General features: G+C 41.6%; 2 protein-coding genes across 4 annotated transcripts in view; one reads left to right on the forward strand and one right to left on the reverse strand.

The window, feature by feature from the left end:
* The window catches only part of LOC124465556 (matrix metalloproteinase-16-like), a 63,201-nt gene that overhangs the window by 19,401 nt on the left and 21,526 nt on the right, over positions 1–22,274 (forward strand). The window lies entirely within an intron of this gene.
* LOC124465555 lies at positions 10,343–12,867 on the reverse strand. The gene is made up of 2 exons (XM_047017408.1): positions 12,331–12,867; positions 10,343–12,204 (listed from the first exon to the last, which is right to left on the reverse strand). Exon 2 carries the CDS (start codon positions 11,196–11,198, stop codon positions 10,446–10,448), a length of 753 nt encoding a protein of 250 aa, XP_046873364.1. The 5' UTR covers positions 11,199–12,204; positions 12,331–12,867; the 3' UTR covers positions 10,343–10,445.

Genomic DNA, 22,274 nt, shown 5'->3' on the forward strand with positions numbered 1-22,274 from the left:
TATGCTTCCAGTGAACCTTTTATTAATCACAAGAGTAAGGTCCCTAACGCACGGCCTGTCTGGAATGAGTTTGTGTCTGAGCAACATGCTGCTGCTAGAGAAGCCTTTAGAGTCTGGTCAGAGGCAGACAGACCCAGACAGGGAGTGCTGCTTGATAACAAAAACCTCACAAAAGCTAGATTTAAATATGCACTTGTTTCATTTAGAGAAATGAAAACACAATGAGAGCAGACTCGCTGGCCAGAAAGATGCAGAATAACAATCTTACTGACTTCTGGAAGGAGGTCAAGATCATAAATAATAACAGAACTCCCCTCCCTTCTGATATCAAAGGGGTTAGTTGTCCAGAGAAGATTGCTGATCTATGGCATGAGCACTACAGTAAACTATTTAATTGTGTTCAAAGTAACACAGTGAGAATTGATAATGAATATAAAGGTATCTCTGCAGACTTGATAGTTAGATCAGTAGATATTTATGATGCCATCCACATGCTAGACAACAACAAAGCTTGTGGTATGGATTGCATTTCTGCAGAGCATCTAAAAAATGCCACTTATAGACTCAGTCCATTTCTAGCCATGTGTCTCACTGGAATTATGGTTCATGGTGTTCTACCGAACTCTATTATGTCAGTACTGTTAGTGCCTGTTGATAAAGATAAGGCTGGTAAACTGAACAGCATAGACAACTATCGACCCATTGCATTGGCCAGTATCTTGTCTAAAGTGTTTGAGAGAATTATTTGATTGAAATTGGAAATGTATATTCTGACGGCAGAAAATCAGTTTGGTTTTAAAAGAAAACATGGTACTGATCTCTGTATCTATGCTCTGAAGGAGATTGTCTCAGGTACACAAGTCTTAATTTATCTGTATTTTTATGCTTTATTGATGCTTACAAAGCTTTCGATCGAATTTGTCATGAAAAACTGTTTATGAAGCTAATAGCGAGAGGTGTCCCTAAACCTCTTGTGAGGATTTTGGTGTTCTGGTATGCCAATCAAACTTTTCATGTTAAATGGGACAATGTTGTATCAGCTCCTTTCCATGTTGGTAACGGAGTTCGACAAGGAGGAATTTGATTTCCCTTTTTGTTTAATATGGATATGGACGACTTATCAAGCCAGCTGAATAAGACAAATACAGGCTGTCTTGTTGGTGGATCTATTGTCAATCATCTGATGTACGCAGATTATCTGGTTCCACTCAGCCTGTTGCAACAGATGCTATGGGTGTGCTCTCAGTATGGCTTAGATCATTATATCAAATATAATGCAAAGAAAAGCCACATAATGATAGTCAGAAGTAATCAGGACAGGAAATTAACCTTCCCTACCTTTTATTTATCTGGCAGTCCCCTTGGTGTTTGTGAGGAAATAAAATATCTGCCATGTCATTTCTGATGATTGGACAGATGACAACGATATGTATCAACAGCGCTGTAAAATATATTCTCAGGCCAGTATGTTATTAAGGACGTTTTCTATGTGCTCAGATTCAGTTTAATGTTCCCTGTTTAGAACCTACATAACACCATTGTACACTGCTCATTTGTGGTCTATGTACAGGTAAAGGAGTAGACAGATACTGAAAGTAGCCTACAATGATGCTTTTAGATTGCTACTTAATGTGCCAAGGTGGCATAGTGCTAGTCAGTTGTTTGTGTCTAAGCACGTACCAACCTGTAAGGCAATCCTGAGACAACTGATGTATGGTTTCAATGATGCTTTTAGATTGCTACTTAATGTGCCTAGGTGGCATAGTGCTGGTCAGTTGTTTCTGTCTAATCACGTACCAACCTGTAAGGCACTCCTGAGACAACTGATGTATGGTTTCATGTGTCGACTGGACAAGTCTGAGAACTGAATAGTAGAGGCTCTGGTCAACCCTCTAAAGAGCTGCTATCGATTACTTGGAACTTAAGACTACATTGGCACAAAAGTCTTCATACTTTTTATGCACTGTATTATCTATGTTTTATGTTTTTGTTTTACTCTCTTTTTTATAGCTCTATGTCTGTTATTTTATGTGGAACTTGGCGTCTGAAATAAAGATTTATATATATATAAATACATATATATATATATATATCAATGTTTCAGGATTTGTATAACTTTTTACCATTGCATACAAAATCGGAAATGCAATACCAAAAAGATCAGCTTTTGTTAAGAGATCCAAGATTACAAGATCCACAAGGCCTTTGCTAGAGACTACGGAATGAGTGGGGGCTTGGTCAGCCCACACTCTCCTGAAATGTTGCGTGTGCGTCTTGCCAAGCCCGCGCGTGTGTAAGTTAAGGCTGAGTGTGTGAGGATGTGGAGCACGCGTGGGCAGGAGGAGGGGAGACATTCATTGGAAATTTGGCTAGAAATTAGCCAAGCAAGCATGTTTCAAATATTCACCAAAAATCGACCTTTGATCTTACAGTCAACTTTTTCACAGATTTGTGTTATAAACATTCTCAAGAGTCTTCATATGAACTTGTGATTGAATCAGAGTATCAGTTTTTGACTGGCTGATGTGTAAAGCATTATTTTAGCGTTAGCGATAAGTTCAATTTGCTTTATATCAATCATTTTTGGAGATATGAAGTTGCCTTTGCACACGGTAACATGTTGTAGTGTCTTCCATCGATATACCAAGTTTCGTGTTGATATCTCAAAGATTTGCTGAGACATGACTTCACATCCTGTTTGGCGGCTTTTCTGATGAATTTGATTGGCTGTACCGGACAAACGGTTGTGAGGATCAAAATTCTTTTCGATAACTTTTGTGACGCTTGGTCTGAAGATCATCTCTGGTAACTTTGAAGAAGATATGACAACAATTGTAGGAGGAGTAGGCTTTCAAAGGTTTTTGATAAAACCGGAAGTAGCGGAAAATCTATATAACCGGAAATTGACGCCATGGGGTGCGTTGAACTCGGCTTGAACCAGGGAATCCAATGGTACCTCATTTTTGAAAATGGGTCATACGGTTCAAAAGTTGCGTGTGTAAACACAAGTCCAACTTTGACCCGTTGGTGGCGCTGGAGTGGTCTAATGGGAGACATGAAACTTGGTGTAGGTATAGAATCAACTGTCCTTAATGAGTGTGCCAAATTTCACAAAAAGTTGTCGAAGTGTTCTAGGGGCTGCCATTGACTTCCATGGAACAAGAATAATAATAAATATAACTGCAAGCAGTAATGGCGGATTCCTCCAAACATTGCGAACCATTGAAAAATGTATATTCTTGACAAATTGGAACTGTATAGAAAAATCTATGCTGCAGAATTACCAATGGGATACCAAATCTGAAATCTAATACCATCAAGATCCACAAGGGCCTTTATTTCAACCCAAGGAGTGAAGGGAGGGGGCTTGGTTAGCCTATCCATTCCAGAAAGCCTTTGTGCTTTAGGGCGTGGAATGTAGCGCCACCTATGGGTAATGGTGGGACAGTTGTGGTGTGGTAATTACCCTTGGTCTATACTTTCAAAAAAGCTCGACCAGAGCATACCCCCCGATCTCAGGGTACCGAGCTTCAGCTCAGTCATGATGCTGGGATGAATGTAGGCCTATATGTAGAGACCAGGGAGACAGACACACCGGCCAGCTGCCCTGATGGGTCCGTGGTAGATCATTAATGCGGGTTGTATCCTACAACGCTCGTGGCCTCCGAGTAGGACATACTGCTGCTGATAGATCAAGACGTTTGGTGGTGGACACATTGCTGGACGAGAGTGACATTGTCTGCCTTCAAGAAACCTGGATGGCCAAGCAAGATCTGGACAAATTGAACTCCCTACACAAGAACTTTCATGGTGCTGGAGAGTCCACTACCGATCTCAGCATGAGAATGGTTTGTGGGAGGATAGCTGGTGGTGTAGCTATACTGTGGAACATAAAATATGACCCAACGGTAAAGGTGGTGTGGCTTAACGTTGACTGGGCTATTGGGTTGGAGTTTAATCACAATGAAAATGAGTTGACTATTGTAAATGTGTACACACCATATGAATCCTCTGACCATGAGGATGAATTTCAGAACAGGTTAGCTTTTATTCAGTCCTTCATAGAGGACAATAGTTCATGTTGTGTCTATGTCATGGGTGATTTTAATGCTGACATGTCAGATAAGCGTTTATTCGCACAACATCTGCAGCAGTTCTGTAATGAAACTAAATTAATTATATCAAGCGTTATTGCCTGATACAAGTTTTACCTATATAAGTGAAACGTGGCACACAACTTCCTGGCTAGACCATATTGTAACCACAGCCGATGCTCATGACTCACTGGAAAGTATAGAGATGTGTTATGGGCTGGCCACCACTGATCACATACCAGTTGCTATGCTGCTAAATGTTGAGAGTGTACCCTTGTTGCTGGCCCCCCAAGAAAACTGGACTGGTCAAAATTGACCAAAGAGGTTATGCACAGATATTCTCTATTAACTGACAGCTTACATAGTGATGTTGCATTTTCTAGGGATGCCCTAATGTGCACGAATATGAACTGCAAGGATAAACATCATGCTGAAAAGCTCTGTGCCATGTATGATGATATTGTCAAATGTCTTTATGCTTCCAGTGAACCTTTTATTAATCACAAGAGTAAGGTCCCTAACGCACGGCCTGTCTGGAATGAGTTTGTGTCTGAGCAACATGCTGCTGCTAGAGAAGCCTTTAGAGTCTGGTCAGAGGCAGGCAGACCCAGACAGGGAGTGCTGCTTGATAACAAAAACCTCACAAATGCTAGATTTAAATATGCACTCGTTTCATTAAGAGAAATGAAAACACAATGAGAGCAGACTCGCTGGCCAGAAAGATGCAAAATAACAATCTTACTGACTTCTGGAAGGAGGTCAAGATCATAAATAATAACAGAACTCCCCTCCCTTCTGTTATCAAAGGGGTTAGTTGTCCAGAGAAGATTGCTGATATATGGCATGAGCACTACAGTAAACTATATAATTGTGTTCAAAGTAACACAGTGAGAATTGATAATCAATATAAAGGTATCTCTGCAGACTTGATAGTTAGACCAGTAGATATTTATGATGCCATCCACATGCTAGACAACAACAAAGCTTGTGGTATGGATTATATTTCTGCAGAGCATCTAAAAAATGCCAGTTATAGACTCAGTCCATTTCTAGCCATGTGTCTCACTGGAATTATGGTTCATGGTGTTCTACCGAACTCTATTATGTCAGTACTGTTAGTGCCTGTTGTTAAAGATAAGGCTGGTAAACTGAACAGCATAGACAACTGTAGCGCCTCTCTAGTTTGGTGGATTTGTAATGAGAGGTGGCTAACCTGAGTTCGTTAGTAATTGTTACTAACTTAAACCAATTTAACATATGAAAAAAACAATACAACCAACTGTTAAACAAAAACAGGAAAGATTTACTTCAGACAAAAAATCAGTTCTTCAGTTATTGGTTCAACATTTACATGACATCGTAATGCACATGGACACACAATACAAACTAGCCGGCAATGCTAACTACACGAATACCTTAATTCAGTACAGTTCTACGGTGCAGGCCTGAGTGTAGCTCGTGTGCGTTGTAGCCGTAAACAAAATGGCTGTTTCGCCAGGATGGCACAAAATAACAAGGAGCTGGTACCTCGGATCAGCAGTGCGGTAGCACACGCACTGCGGCAGAAGGGCGGCAGCAGGTGAAGGAGAGACCGACCAAATACTCTCGTGGATTTACGAGACGAACCAACTCAGGAAGAAGACTGAGGACGACGACAATCCCGACCTCCACCGGCTCCAACCTGGCACTCGCTGTCGCTAGTCTGGCGGCAAAGCCCGTGCTTTATCCAAAACCGCCAACAGCCAAACTCCTCTTTCTGGGTTATTGTTGTTGGTTGAGATATTCACCCAACAATATAAACATAACACCACTAATGATAATATAAAATCTTCACTCTTGGTATTTTACCGTACGCTACAATTTTCTTCTCCCTCCAACTCCTCCGCTCGCTCTGTCTTTTTCTACTCCAACCTCATCTACCCCAACTTCCCGTGTTACCCTGCCCTTTGACCTCAAACCGGATTGGCTTAACATCATAATCAAAATTAAAGCAACAACATAGATTCACAAAACATTCATCTTACTCTCTTCATATTTGTAACCGGTACATTTTAACATGCGTTTTTTAAACAACAGATATACATTTCCAAATGCTGTATTCAGTAAAACATGAACAATATGCATTTCTCATCAAATCAAAATCATACTCTCAAACCTTAAAGTCTATTTATTAAACTATGAACTTAAGTATTATGTATTCAAACTTTTATATTTATGTAATAGGATTGTTTCAACAGAAATGTTTACCACCCGGGCTACACAACTATCGACCCATTGCATTGGCCAGTATCTTGTCTAAAGTGTTTGAGAGAATTATTTGATTGAAATTGGAAATGTATATTCTGACTGCAGAAAATCAGTTTGGTTTTAAAAGAAAACATGGTACTGATCTCTGTATCTATGCTCTGAAGGAGATTGTCTCAGGTACACAAGTCTTAATTCATCTGTATTTTTATGCTTTATTGATGCTTACAAAGCTTTCGATCGAATTTGTCATGAAAAACTGTTTATGAAGCTAATAGCGAGAGGTTTCCCTAAACCTCTTGTGAGGATTTTGGTGTTCTGGTATGCAAATCAAACTTTTCATGTTAAATGGGACAATGTTGTATCAGCTGCTTTCCATGTTGGTAACGGAGTTCGACAAGGAGGAATTTGATTTCCCTTTTTGTTTAATATGGATATGGACGACTTATCAAGCCAGCTGAATAAGACAAATACAGGCTGTCTTGTTGGTGAATCTATTGTCAATCATCTGATGTACGCAGATTATCTGGTTCCACTCAGCCTGTTGCAACAGATGCTATGGGTGTGCTCTCAGTATGGCTTAGATCATGATATAAAATATAATGCAAAGAAAAGCCACATAATGATAGTCAGAAGTAATCAGGACAGGAAATTAACCTTCCCTACCTTTTATTTATCTGGCAGTCCCCTTGGTGTTTGTGAGGAAATAAAATATCTGCCATGTCATTTCTGATGATTGGACAGATGACAACGATATGTATCAACAGCGCTGTCAAATATATTCTCAGGCCAGTATGTTATTAAGGACGTTTTCTATGTGCTCAGATTCAGTTAAATGTTCCCTGTTTAGAACCTACATAACACCATTGTACACTGCTCATTTGTGGTCTATGTACAGGTAAAGGAGTATACAGATACTGAAAGTAGCCTACAATGATGCTTTTAGATTGCTACTTAATGTGCCAAGGTGGCATAGTGCTAGTCAGTTGTTTGTGTCTAAGCACGTACCAACCTGTAAGGCAATCCTGAGACAACTGATGTATGGTTTCAATGATGCTTTTAGATTGCTACTTAATGTGCCTAGGTGGCATAGTGCTGGTCAGTTGTTTCTGTCTAAGCACGTACCAACCTGTAAGGCACTCCTGAGACAACTGATGTATGGTTTCATGTGTCGACTGGACAAGTCTGAGAACTGAATAGTAGAGGCCCTGGTCAACCCTCTAAAGAGCTGCTATCGATTACTTGGAACTTAAGACTACATTGGCACAAAAGTCTTCATACTTTTTATGCACTGTATTATCTATGTTTTATGTTTTCGTTTTACTCTCTTTTTTATAGCTCTATGTCTGTTATTTTATGTGGAACTTGGCGTCTGAAATAAAGATTTATATATATATAAATACATATATATATATCAATGTTTCAGGATTTGTATAACTTTTTACCATTGCATACAAAATCGGAAATGCAATACTAAAAAGATCAGCTTTTGTTAAGAGATCCAAGATTACAAGATCCACAAGGCCTTGGCTAGAAACCAAGGAATGAGTGGGGGCTTGGTCAGCCCACACTCTCCTGAAATGTTGCGTGTGCGTCTTGCCAAGCCCGCGCGTGTGTAAGTTAAGGCTGAGTGTGTGAGGATGTGGAGCACGCGCGGGCAGGAGGAGGGGAGACATTCATTGGAAATTTGGCTAGAAATTAGCCAAGCAAGCATGTTTCAAATATTCACCAAAAATCGACCTTTGATCTTACAGTCAACTTTTTCACAGATTTGTGTTATAAACATTCTCAAGAGTCTTCATATGAACTTGTGATTGAATCAGAGTATCAGTTTTTGACTGGCTGATGTGTAAAGCATTATTTTAGCGTTAGCGATAAGTTCAATTTGCTTTATATCAATCATTTTTGGAGATATGAAGTTGCCTTTGCACACGGTAACATGTTGTAGTGTCTTCCATCGATATACCAAGTTTCGTGTTGATATCTCAAAGATTTGCTGAGACAGGACTTCACATCCTGTTTGGCGGCTTTTCTGATGAATTTGATTGGCTGTACCGGACAAACGGTTGTGAGGATCAAAATTCTTTTCGATAACTTTTGTGACGCTTGGTCTGAAGATCATCTCTGGTAACTTTGAAGAAGATATGACAAAAATTGTAGGAGGAGTAGGCTTTCAAAGGTTTTTGATAAAACCGGAAGTAGCGGAAAATCTATATAACCGGAAATTGACGCCATGGGGTGCGTTGAACTCGGCTTGAACCAGGGAATCCAATGGTACCTCATTTTTGAAAATGGGTCATACGGTTCAAAAGTTGCGTGTGTAAACACAAGTCCAACTTTGACCCATTGGTGGCGCTGGAGTGGTCTAATGGGAGACATGAAACTTGGTGTAGGTATAGAATCAACTGTCCTTAATGAGTGTGCCAAATTTCACAAAAAGTTGTCGAAGTGTTCTAGGGGCTGCCATTGACTTCCATGGAACAAGAATAATAATAATAATAAAACTAACAATAACAATAGGTTTCCTCCTGACGGAGGAATCCTAATAATAATAATAAAACTAACAATAACAATAGGTTTCCTCCTGACGGAGGAATCCTAATAAGAAAAGGTAGAATCACTTATGTGGCTTCGCCGCTTCGCGGCTTGGCCACCAAATATAGCTGCAAGCAGCGATGTGGTGGCCAAGCAGTCAAATGACCCATAAAACACTTTAGAAATCCTCAGAACAGGGTTCCGAGTGCATGCAGCAAGTTTGGTGTGAATCCATCAAAGATTTGCTGAGATACGACCCAACTTCCTGTTTGATGGCTTAATTGCACATTTTGATTGCCTGTACCGGGCAAAACTGTTGTGAAAATCAAACAATCATGTGATGGCCTTTGTGAGGCTTGGTCTGAAGATAATCACTGCGAAATTTGGTGAAGATTGGACAACATGTGTAGGAGGAGTAGAGAAAAAACATTTTTCAATTAATTCAAAATGGCGGCCGCTTCAATTCGGCTATTATCACAAATGATGATGGGTCACACACGGGACGTCCCAAGATATCATGAAACAAAGGAATCCCTTAATAAAGGCAAACAAATCAACAGTTATTGGCCAAAACACATTTTTGCTTCCCGCGGCCACGCCCAGTAATGACATGACACCAAATTCATTGGACAGCCTCAGAAGAGGGTTCCGAGTCATCACACCAGGTTTGGGGTTGATTTCTTAAAGATTAGCCGAGATATGATCCAACTTCCTGTTTGGTTGCTTTGTTGCCAATTTTGATTGGCTGTACTGGACAAACGGTTTTGAAAATCAAATATCCTTTGATAACTTCTGTGAGGGTTGGTCTGATGATGATGTGTGCCAATTCTGGGGAAGATTTGACAAAAATTGAGGGAGGAGAAGCAAAAAAACGTTTTTTCACAAAATTCAAAATGGCAGAAAATCTATATAACCGGAAATTGACGCCATGGTGTGCGTTGAACTCGTCTCGATCCAGGGAATCCTACGGTACCTCATTTTTGAAAATCGGTCATACGGTTCAAAAGTTACGTATGTAAACACAAGTCCAACTTTGACCAGTTGGTGGCGCTAGAGTGCTCCAATGGAAGACATGAAACTTGGTGAATATAAAGAAGGGATTGTGCTTAATGAGTGTGCCAAATTTCAAAACTTTTTACCATACGGTTCTAGGGGCTGCCATAGACTCCAATGACAGAAGAAGTGTAATAATAATAATAATAAGAAAAGGTAGAATCACTTATGTGGCTTCGCCGCTTCGCGGCTTGGCCACCAATAAGAAAAGGTAGAATCACTTATGTGGCTTCGCCGCTTCGCGGCTTGGCCACCAACAATAGGTTTCCTCCTGACGGAGGAATCCTAATAAGAATAATAAGAATACGTAGAAACACTTAAGGTGGCTTCGCCACTTCGCGGCTTGGCCACCAATAATAATAATAAGAATACGTAGAAACACTTAAGGTGGCTTCGCCGCTTCGCGGCTTGGCCACCAATAATACATTTTATTTATATAGCGCTTTTCAGGATACTCAGTCACTTTACATGGTTAAAATAAACATAAAACAAGTACATCATATAAAATCACAGCATTTTTTACACATTAAAAGCAGATCTAAAAAGGTGCGTTTTAACTAATGATTTAAAAGTTGACAGGTTGGTGCAGTCTCTGATGGGTTTGGGGAGTGAATTCCAAAGGGAGGGAGCGGCGATGGAAAAAGCTCTGTCACCCCAGGTTCGGTGCTTGGTCCTGAGTGGGATGGATAGGAGGTTGGCGTCAGAGGAACGGAGGGAGCGGGAGGGAGTGTGATGGTGAAGCAGGTCGGTGAGGTAGCGGGGAGCCTGGTTGTGAAGGGCTTTGTGAGTGAGAAGAAGGACTTTAAAGTGAATGCGTTGTGGGACAGGGAGCCAGTGGAGCTTCTGAAGGACGGGGGTGATGTGGTCACGGGAGCGGGTGTGAGTGAGCAGACGTGCGGCGGAGTTCTGGATGTACTGGAGTTTATTGAGGATTTTGGATGGTGAGCCGTAAAGAATGCTATTGCAATAATCGAGTCTGGAAGTGATGAACAAGTGGATCAGAATCTCGGCAGTGGTGGAGGAGAGTGATGGACGGAGGCGTGCAATGTTTTTGAGATGGAAAAATGCAGTCCTGGTGATGTTATGGACGTGTCGTTCGAAGGTGAGGTGACTATCAAAAATGATGCCAAGGATACGGATGTGAGGGGAGGGGGACAGAGTGGAGTTGTCAATGTTGATGGTGAGGTTGTGGGCGGTTTTGGTGAGGGATTTCGGACCGATGATGATGAAGTCTGTTTTTTCACAGTTGAGTTTGAGAAAGTTTATTTGCATCCAGGATTTAATTTCACTGAGACAGTTGGTGATGGTGGAGATTGTCGCAGGGGTGATGGAGGTAGTGGAAATGTAAAGTTGGATGTCATCGGCGTAGCAATGAAAGCGGAGTCCATGACGGCGTATGATGTTGCCGAGGGGAAGCAGGTAAAGGATGAATAGGAGGGGACCAAGCACCGAACCCTGGGGGACGCCTTGGGACAAAGGGGCAGGGGAGGAGGTGCAGTTGTTGATGTGGATGAACTGTTGTCGGTCAGTAAGGTACGATCTGAGCCAGGAAAGGGGAGTGCCAGTGATATTAATGGTGGATTGAAGGCGGGAGAGGAGGATAGTGGTTAACAGTGTCAAAGGCTGCAGTGAGGTCGAGAAGGAAGAGGATGTTTAGATGGCCGGAGTGTGAAGAGAGGAGGAGATCGTTGGTGACTTTCAGAAGGGCTGTTTCAGTGCTGTGTTGTGGGCGGAAGCCAGATTGGAATTGTTCGTACAGGTTATTGGAGGTGAGGTGGGTTTTCAGCTCTGAGGCGACAGCACGTTCCAGTATTTTTGACAGGAAAGGGAGATTGGAGATGGGCCGGAACTTAGACATGTCGTCAGGGTTGAGTCCAGGTTTCTTGAGGATGGGGGTGATGACAGCCAGTTTGAGTATTTGAGGAACTGAACCGGAGCTGAGGGAGGAGTTGATGATGCGTATGATGAGAGGGGAGATCGCTGGGAAACAGTCTATTTATAATTTAGGTTGTTTGTTTACATAAAACCAAGCATGATAAGACACAGCAAATCAAATACATATATTTTATTACACATTCATTCATTCTAACACAACAATATGTACAGTAAAAGTCCCCATCCTCCTCGTCCTCCCAATCCACACAGGAGGAGTGGAACCAGCGCTCACAGTATTCACACTGGACCCATGACACAACCTCGCCATTTTCTCGAGGGGGGTCAGTTTCCAAACATGACCGACAGAGACTGACCCCATCCTCTACCACTGTTGATGGTCCAGCTAAGAAGACAAAACAGAGGGAGTACACTTTACATCAGAATTCTATATTCATTGCATTCTCTTTAATACACACCAGCTGTGACAGATCAAGACACATGATTGGCTACACTGGGTTCACATGCTTACCTGTTGGTGGTGTCATGGGCCTGGTGAGCGCTGGTTCCTGGGAAGACGAGGAGGGCGGGGAACGGGTTCTTGGCTCTGTCACACAAAAAAGTTCCATACGTTTCTTAAACAATCAGCTTTTTGCACTAAGAAAAATAATGATTTAGACTTTTAACCAGATGAGTGATGATCTGAGTGGGTTGAAGCTGTGGAGGGAGGATGGGTTGGAGGTGTACTGGCTACAGGGGGAAGATTTAGAGATCCTATAAGTTTCAAGACGTGAAATAGTTTTTGTTTTTATTCTAAGAAAAAAATCTGTGCTAATACAAAACATAATGATAACATTACAATAATATATTACCCGCTGATCTTTTCCATTTTACAATGGAGGAGGGCAGTTGGAAGGTAGAGGCAGGCAGTCGAGTGGAAGGGCGCCAAACCACTCTGCCAGGTCCGTTGGGATGAGCCCTGCTGCCACCAGGGGATGAAGAAAGGGACGAGGAACTTTGGGAGGGGGAAGTCCAGGGGTGTCAGACACATCCAGGAGAGGGGAGGTGGGACGGTAGGTGGTGAGGTCCAGTGGAGGGGAGGTGGGAGGGGAGGTAGTGAAGTCCAGTGGAGGGGAGGTGGGAGGCAGTGATAATTTCGTCGACGAAAACTATGACGAAAAATGTTCGTTAACGACCTTTTTCTCATGACTAAAACGAGACTAAGACGAGACGAAAACGGATCTTTGAAAATAAAAACTATGACCAAATATATTATAATTTTTGTTAACGAGACGAGACAAAAATTTTGGTGGTTGACGAAGTCACAATACATTTTTTTCTCCAATAATTTTATAGTTAGATAGATTCCTCCTCTCTGTTTCTTAAGCGCACTCTAATCTCTACTGCTGTCAGTGGCCGATTCTTGTCTCCCGGCCAAGTTTCGCGCGAGTTAAGAGGCGTGTTCGGGCGAGTGTTATCAACCCATGCAATTGGCAAGATATGTCGTGTTGCTATAAAGTACACAGGCAGCATGGCTAATTTAGGTAGTCATCTGAAGAGGCTGCATGGTATTTGTGTGGAGACGTCTGCCTCCCCCTCGGATTCAGCTATGGCTACAGTCAGTGGCTAGCTCCACCGGTAACCCTAGCAAGAATAGGAATTCTTTATTCTCCGAGAAACAAATCCCTGTTGTGTACTACAAAGTAATACGAGATAGCTGAGTCATTGAGAAAAACCTTAAAGTAGGACATGAGTTCAATTTAGTGTGTGGTGTAAAATGAGTGTTTACAGCAGCTTGACTGCCAGTAATAGTTGACCCTTTTTACATTCAGAGAACACATACACCAGGAAAGAAGGGCTGGTTTAAGGCAAGGTCCAGGCCTGATGTTATTTTATCTTTTGTCAGAGGCTTTGTTTAATATGTGAAGTAAAACTTTCACTTGTTTAGTTAATTGATGATTTGCTGTCTGACAAAGAAATACATCATTATGTACCATATTAAATTGCAGACGCTCCGAAGACGCTCTGAAGAAGCTCTTAGCGTTAAGAGCTTCTTAACGAATCTGGGAAACCCGGCCAAGAGCAGCATACCATCTTTTGTAGAAAGTAATAGAAAGGAGAGTAGACTAAATTAGTAGAAAGGAGGGTATTAGACTGCAGTCTATGTAGGTAGGCCTAGACTATGTAGTCTGCTGGAATCACACACAAGGAAGCAAACCCACTGTAGCCAAGCCTTGACACTGTTCAGTCTGTCTGCATCTGTCTATGTCTTTGCATGTGGGACGTTCTTGAACTATGCCAGAAAATATGAAGGGTATACCTTGCTCCAAAGCAGTACCTGAATATTATGATCAGTTTTTCAGGTAATCTTGAAACACAAAGAATCAAGGAGACGTTTTATTCAATTGTATAAAGTATTTTCATTGTTTAAAGTAGCCTATATGTTGACAAGCCTCTATATTACCTCTCCTCTGGCTTCCACAATGTTATAGGTGCAATATACTGGCCCCATGGGTGTATCCAGGCCCATTGGAAGACTCAGGGGGTGACTGCCTGGTGCACCCATGGTTGAACGTGTTTCTAAATGCCCTAGAGTGGCAAAAATTAGACCAAGTGCCCTACTTACTGTCTGCCATTCACGCATTATGCTTGAGTGCCCAGGATGCCCCACGCAACAAATGACAGTGTGCCCTCTATAAATGTAAAAACATGTCTTATGAGTTCCTTTATAGTATAGAAAATGTGATGCAGTACCCTATAAGGTGCCCTAAATTGGACTGTTTCTATGCCCTTACTTCCAATGGAAGTAGGGTGCTGTTATGAAAGTTATTTCATATTTCTTGGCACAGACACAGTCTGTCACTGTCCAAGCCCCCTCTGGATCTGTGGAGGCAGACTATGTTAATTGGAAATACTTGTAATATAATAATGATAGTCATGCTGAGCAATTTTAAATGACTGTTCTGCTAAACAAAGTGTGCAGTTTAGGTCACCTTCTAATCTAAAAAGTCAGTGCTGGATCTCTGCAATATTAGTCATTTCTGTGAATCCCTATTTTAGTCATGGTTATCTTTCCCTTTTATCTTAAAGCTCAGCATTTAGCCTATCAGTTAATAAATGCGTGTGGCAAAGTTATTTTGAAGTAATTTACTGATATTGTTCAAGATGTGAAGACAAAAGCATTATTAGCCAACATCAAGTGCAGTTAACCAAGGCCTTCTTCAGTGTTTTGAATTTTATCCAACAATTTTCAATTGCTAGGAGTCTATGGCAGCCCATAGAACCGATTTGGTGCGAAGAGTTGAAATTTGGCACGTTGATTTGGAACGGTCTCCTGATTATCGTCACCAAGTTTCATGTCGATCCTTGAAGCACTATAGCGCCACCAAAGCGTCAAAGTTGGAGGTGCGTTTACGCCCATAACTTTTGTATCATGAGACCGTTTTTCTTAAGTGAGGTTTCATTGCGTTCCGTAGATGCAGACGATTCGAATGAACCCTATGGCGTCATTGTCGTCCCAAAGGTGTTTCCGCCATTTATGTTTTAAGAAATTGCTACTTTTTCGAACTCTTCCTAGGCCGTTGCTCTGATTTTCATAAAAATCGTAACAGATCATCTTCAGACCATGCCGACAAAAAGTTGTCAATTTTATCGATGAGTCAAACCGTTCACAAGTAACACGATTTTGACAAAGAGCACACCAAAGCGGACGTGAGGCCCTGTCTCTGCAACAGTTTACCGTATGGAGACGAAACTAATCATCTTCCTACCACAATCACCTTGATTAGTGTCAAAATATGACTGAATTACAGCTGTTTATTCTTGGGTCAAATCTGACAAAGCTCGCCAGGGGAGAAATGGCTTCATTTTTTTAATGAAGTAATGAAACACAGGATTTCCCAGCAGCCAGAATAGCTCACTGGTATATGACGTGCTCCTTCGAAACGCACTGGATTTTCTATTTAGTGAAGCCAGGTATGCCACAGTAGCTGTCTAGCAGTATAATCATAATGGTGACGATATTGTTTCATTCTCAGGACATTTATACTCAAGAAGAGTCAGATTTATTGTGCTTTGTAGATATAACGCTGCTACATCTAGCCAGCACATTTTGTCTCAAAATGACATGAATGTTTTTAATGAAAAGTTTTGCTTTGCTTCTTTAGCTACTGAATTTCCATATCGAATGATGCTTGGCCCCTTTCATTGCTGCTTGCAGCTATATTTAGGGGCCAAGCAGCAGCGAGGCTGCTGTGGCACCTATTGTTTTTGTTAGTATTCTTATTATTAGGGTTCCTCCGGTAGGAGGAAACCTATTGTTTTTGTTAGCATTCTTATTAGGGTTCCTCCGATAGGAGGAAGCCTATTGTTTTTGTTAGTATTCTTATTATTAGGGTTCCTCCGGTAGGAGGAAACCTAATGTTTTTGTTAGTATTATTATTATATTTCTCCGATAAATGGCCCAATAGCTCAAAAAGTCCTGGACCCGATTTTTTGCCAATTTGGCCCAATGATACAACAGGTCACTCATTACTCCCAGACGGCTAATGGCCCATGTGCGCCCATAGGTGGCGCTATAAAACACGCCCAAAGTCTACATGATTTCCCCAGCGCCCCATTACTCCAAAATGCATGAAAATTGGTATACATGCCTTATTTCTCATGGGGAACAAAACAGTCTCAAGGACCCATATTGTCAGACATATGAATTGTATTGTCCAAATTTGGTACAACCTTCAAAACCCCTCTACTCATAAACCATAGACCCAATCGACTTGAAATTAATTCCAGATGTGTAGAATACATGTCTTTACAAAGGGTGACATGGAATAAGAAATGCAATGCAAAATGTCTGAAAGAAGTGTATTTATGTAAATGTACAAATTGCCTCAATATTTTTTTTGTTAATAAATCAAATATAATTTTGACTGATTGTTTTTCAAACCTAATAGGGTTCAAGACGACATCAATCTCTAGTACCATAAACAATTTCACCTTGGTATTTCAATATATGATTTAATTAAATTGAATTGCTCCACAGTGCGCGCGCACTCCAAATTCTCACAGACTCATCCTGGTCTCACACTAGGGTGACCACCTGTCCCGCTTTGCGTTGTGTCGCACAGCATTTTCACCCCTTGTTCCGCACGTCGCATATTGAAAATGCTGTGCTATACAGCGCAAAGAGGAACAGGTGGTCAACCTACTGACACGCGCAAGCTTGGCGAGACGCACACACATCCTTTCTGGAAATGGTGTGCTGACCAAGCCCCACCCTCACCCTCATTTTGCTTCCAATAGCAGCTCGCCGTTACGAATATAAATTATTTTTTGGCGGCCATTGTTGTTTTCAACTGGAATCACCAGAAAACCGTGTTGGAGGCAGCCACGTTCGGTAAGTCCTATTTTTACACATTTTAAGCTAGAATCAATGATTGGGTTCGTGAAAGTACACTACTCTTGAATTATGGTGAAGGTTTGAGCACTTTGAGACCTTAAGATTGTGAGTTTGAAGTGAAGGAAAACCGAACTCGAAAAATGTAACTAGCTTTTTCCCTCTGTGTAATTACTGTAGACTCACGGTGTTCCGTGCAAACTCGGACGTATAGTGACTTTAAATGAGGCTGCAACGGTCAAAAATAAGGATACAGCTAATCTGATAGCATCGTTGTTGCCCAAAATTTTTTTGGCAACTTTCTAAGCTATGATTGACATGATGTTGAACCAATAATATAGGTCAAAATAAAAAAAAACGGCGACATCCGGCCTTGTTCGGCACACCATGAGTAGCTCACGGTGTTCTGTGCACTGTATTATTTAACTCATGGTGTAACGTTTGCTTCTTTCCACCAGGGGTCCAACAGATGCAAAAATGTTTAACTGACAACCACAACGATAAAACATTTAAAGACACTTGTCAGACACATTTATATGTGTTTACATTTATTCATTTAGCAGAAGCTTTTATCCAAAGCGACTTCCAAGAGAGAGCTTTACAAAGTGCATAGGTCACTGATAATAACAACAAGATAGCCCCAAAAACACTGCGGGTATAGCCAAAACATGAAGCACCAAAATAAGTGCCAATGTGAAGAAGCATAAGAGCATGTAGTTAAGCAAGTTACAATTAAACAACATGAATCGATATAAGTGCAAGTGTACCTGTAGAAAAGTACAATAATTTAAATCAGTTAGCTACCACTAACCAACAAGTGCCTAAGAGTCTTTGATCCTTAAGGAAACTAACATTGGGTCCAGCAAACCATTTTTAACTGTTTATACTTATAATATAATATACACAATAACCATATGTATAATATTAAATGGATAATAATAATAATATTTATAATAACCCAATATACATTATTAGCATTAAGTAAGTAGGCTATGTATATTACGGACCATTATAATTGCCCATTATTCTAATAACCAAATAAGTCACTTAGATTTCCTTTTGCTTCTGAAAGGCAACACATTACACTTTCTTTCATCGCAAGAGAGTTGGAATAGGAGCTTGTATTTGTGTGGTTGTATCAGTTATTCGCTGGCACACATGTTTTCAGGGATACACAGTGGTCACACAGTGGAAGCTCCTGTGATTCTAGAGGTTACCCTTGAATATGAGTGTCAAAATGAAAGCTGGTGGAAAGTTGGCGTCCGTCACAGGGTTCTCAATATTTCTCAAAAGTTTGGTGTGAGATTACCATTGGCTATCCATCAACTATTGTAGTGAGACAAGTTATTCCTTAGGTTAGGCTACTTCTCAGCGTTAGAAATACAAGGTGTTGTGAAATGGACAAATTATATGTGGACAAAGCTATTGTGGTCTCAAACTAGCATAACTACATATCCTACACATACACATAGAATTATAAATTAATTGGAGCCCTGCCTTCAACAGAGAACTGTGAGATAGACTGTTTAGAAATATATTAGGACCATTAGCTTCCCTGCATTAGAACAGGTACTGACAGGAGGCACAACGAGAACACTGATCCATATGCCTTGATTCTAAAAGATTAAACTGATTAAATATTAAACTGTTGAAACGCGGAACATATTTAAAAACATTAAACAGAACTGGGTAAAATAGCCAACATATATAACAAACATAGCAAACGTATATACAAAGATAGCAAACATATATACAAAGTGCTGTATCTCACTGAGGAAGCACTTGGGTTAGTACCAGTCCTGGTACTAGTGCTGGCACACTTACAATCCCCAAACAAGTGAAGTAGAACCAGAGCTCACAAAGTCTGCACTGGACCCAGTCGTGGATGGCATCTATACTCTTTTTTATCCCCCTAGGGAGGGGATAGGCCGCGGCAGACAGCGCAGTGTACGCCAAGCTCCTCCACTACTGCCATCTGTCTCTCCTTCTCTGCCCTCTTCCTCTCCTTTTCCTCCCTCTTTGTTATGATGATATTCTGTCGGAGGATGAGCCAAGGAACGCACCACAATGAAAAAGAGTTGACTTCGTTTATTAATCGAGCTGCTCGGATCAGGTCACCACGACAGGCAAAGTGGTTGGCATGACTGACAAACATGTCTCTCAGGTAGACATTATATATGAGCTGGACCATACAAATATAGTAACCACTAAAACATATCCTTAAACGGTAGACATTCAACAACTTAAGGCATAGGAAGAACAACACACAGGTGGTGCAGTCATCACTCATCGTTTATACTATTTTCTGCATGTTGCTCTGTCCAAAGGTTAAAGTGCACATTCTCCTTTCTATATGTGTATTGTCCGAGACCTGCTGCGTGACCTCTTGACCACAGCAAGAGACTCAAGCTTCTCTGTGCACAGAAAATCTGCCTATCACTCTTCCTCTGGGCCTCCTCCCTCTTCCTCTGTGCCTTCTCCCTCTTCCTCTGCACTTCTGCCAGCCTCTGAAGCTGAGCTTCCTCCTCCTCTTCCTCCTGTCAGACCAGCAGCTCGTTGTACTGGTCGCTGGTGACGACCCGAGCACCAAGTGGTGGCCTCCTCCTCACCACTGGTAGCCGCTGGTCTTGGCGGTTGGCCATCACTGGGGGCATTAAAATGTCTCCCCACTTGGCTGAGACCAGACCTGCTCGCACCAAAGGTTTGGATTGAGCAGGTCGATGGCAGGTGCAGGTTGGGCAGCAAGGGGTTGCTGCAGGGGGGGCAAGGCCGGTGGTGTTCGCCGTGGTGGGGGCTGGGCCGGGGGCTGGGCCGGTGTTGGTTGCAGTGGTGGGTGCAGGTCTGACTTTGGTCAGCTGGGTCTTATCATAGACTTCCCTGTTGCAGGGGAAGAGGCCTGTCCTCCTGAAGGCTGCCTTGATGTTCTCAGGAATTGGCAGCCTTAGGCCAAGCCTTTTTAAGGAGGCTTTTAAGTTTCCCCCCTCACCAGGCCAAGGCGGACAGCATATCGGTCAAAAATCCTCTTCAGAGGACAAAACACCCCCACATCCAGTGGCTGTATCACGTGAGTGGTGTAGGCAAGGAGAACATGGAGGTGGTTGTGTGGATGGCTTCCCTGTTCTTGTGGGGTTCCGCCCGGTCCACCACAAGGAGCAGAGGCCTCTCTGGGGGGGCATGTTTGATAAAGTGGCCTAGCCACTTCAACCACTGGCCACTGTCCATATAGCCCTTTTCTGACCTGCAATAGATAGGGTTGGGTATGGTTTGGATTTATACGATTCCGATGCCGAACCGGTACTTTTAAAACTATTTCGATTCCTACACGATTCCTAAACCGATTCTTGAAAAACTGAAAAATTTATCAAAGAAAGGCTCTTTTATAGTTTTGTATTAAATGGAAAATGATTTAAATGTAACAATATATTAACGTTTTGAAGTAGCCTATAATGAGTAAACCTAAGTCACCAAACACACAACTACAATAATTTAACAATAAATAACAGTTACACTATTAACATGTAACAACAAAATACATGTTGAATTGGTATGCTAACTAAACCAGCTTCAAACTTCAGTAGTTATTTTGCAGAAAAATGACCATATTTGCCTTCTCTTGCAAGATACCTCTCCTGACTTATGGCATGTCCTGCACAGGAGAAAACTCGCTCAGATAGTGTCGAAGAGGCCTGTACACACAGGTATGAATTTGAAAGGGCAGACAAATTGGGGAGGCTGTCCCGGGACCAGGGACTGATGTCCGCAAGCTGTCGAACACGGTGCATCTCTCTACTTTAAGAAGTATTCGGTGTGTCGCAGCATGTCTCAATACATTCGACGTGCTTGCAGGTAATCGTTTAGATTTTTTTTTGCATTCTGCAAGACTGTGAAATACAGCCACACTCTCGACCGCTTCGCTTAGGCATTTTAAATGCACTAAAAGCTATCTAACATAGACAGGCAGAGCAAGTGTAATATGTTTATTAGCGATCACGTGCAGTGAATGGTTAATATGCTTTATGTCCCTCCCTGAGGCTCTGACCATCTCCAGTGCGTAAACCTTCATGGTGGCCCGGCTCGATGGCCAACCATGGTCTGCCATCCACAGGGCATACTTGATGAGCTCCTTCTCCTCATACTCCCCCTATGTACTCCCCACACCAACCTGACCATCACTCCGATGGTCAGGTTGGTGTGGGGCCCATCGGTGTACTTTCCAGTCACCCATTATGTTAACGTTTCCTGAGGTAATTTTTTTAAATAAATGGTCTTATTGGATAGTTTTGATAACGATTGTAAAGGAATACATCGGCATCAAATAAAATAACATTAGTTTGACGTAATTCTATACATAATAATAGATTTATATTGGTTTCACTCAAAAGGACGCGTCATGAAAGTAAATTTTCTGGCGGTGATTCTAGCATTACACCATCGCGTAATCAAGACTGTAACAAGTCATTTTAAAACAACAAAATGGCATGAAATGATACGTAAAAACATACTTCATTATGTTTTTGTTTAATGTAGACATTTGTAAGTTGATAAAACAAGGCTTAGAGAGCAGTTTCCCTTACGAAAATATGGCTCCGGCTAGCTAACTGCTATGCAAATTCCTCTCCCGGCACCATTTTGATTCGACGCTATTTACTGTGCTCTTGTTGACAGCAGAAGTCCAACTGATGTCAATTTGATTTAGCTGGAAGCGGGAGAAAATTAACATTGATTACTCAATTATCCCGGCAGTAATATTTATTGTATGGCATGTTTTATGTGATGTGTACAGAATACCGTGAGTAAAAGTTGTGCACGGAACACCGTGAGTCTAGGCAGAAAGACGCGTTACATTTCAGGAGACGCCGGGACCTTAGCGCGTCAGTAGCATCTAGTCATATCACACAGTCGGAGCACAGCTAGATCATCAGCATCAGCGCTCTTGGGTACCCAGCATGCAGTGTAGCATGTCGAAAATGGTTTGGTTACAACAGCTATGCAAGGGATTTCAGTTGTTGTGTTCGTTCAGTTAGATGTTTGTAATATTATTGTTTGTTAGTTAAAATAATCTTGTTGGTCACCCTAAGAGT

This window comes from Hypomesus transpacificus, unplaced genomic scaffold (assembly GCF_021917145.1).
Source record: "Hypomesus transpacificus isolate Combined female unplaced genomic scaffold, fHypTra1 scaffold_60, whole genome shotgun sequence".
NCBI classification, from domain to species: domain Eukaryota; kingdom Metazoa; phylum Chordata; class Actinopteri; order Osmeriformes; family Osmeridae; genus Hypomesus; species Hypomesus transpacificus.

What these genes read in the sequence shown, in the direction of transcription:
- LOC124465555 (XM_047017408.1), bottom strand. Translation starts at nt 11,198, where the DNA reads ATGCAAATAAACTTTCTCAAACTCAACTGTGAAAAAACAGACTTCATC.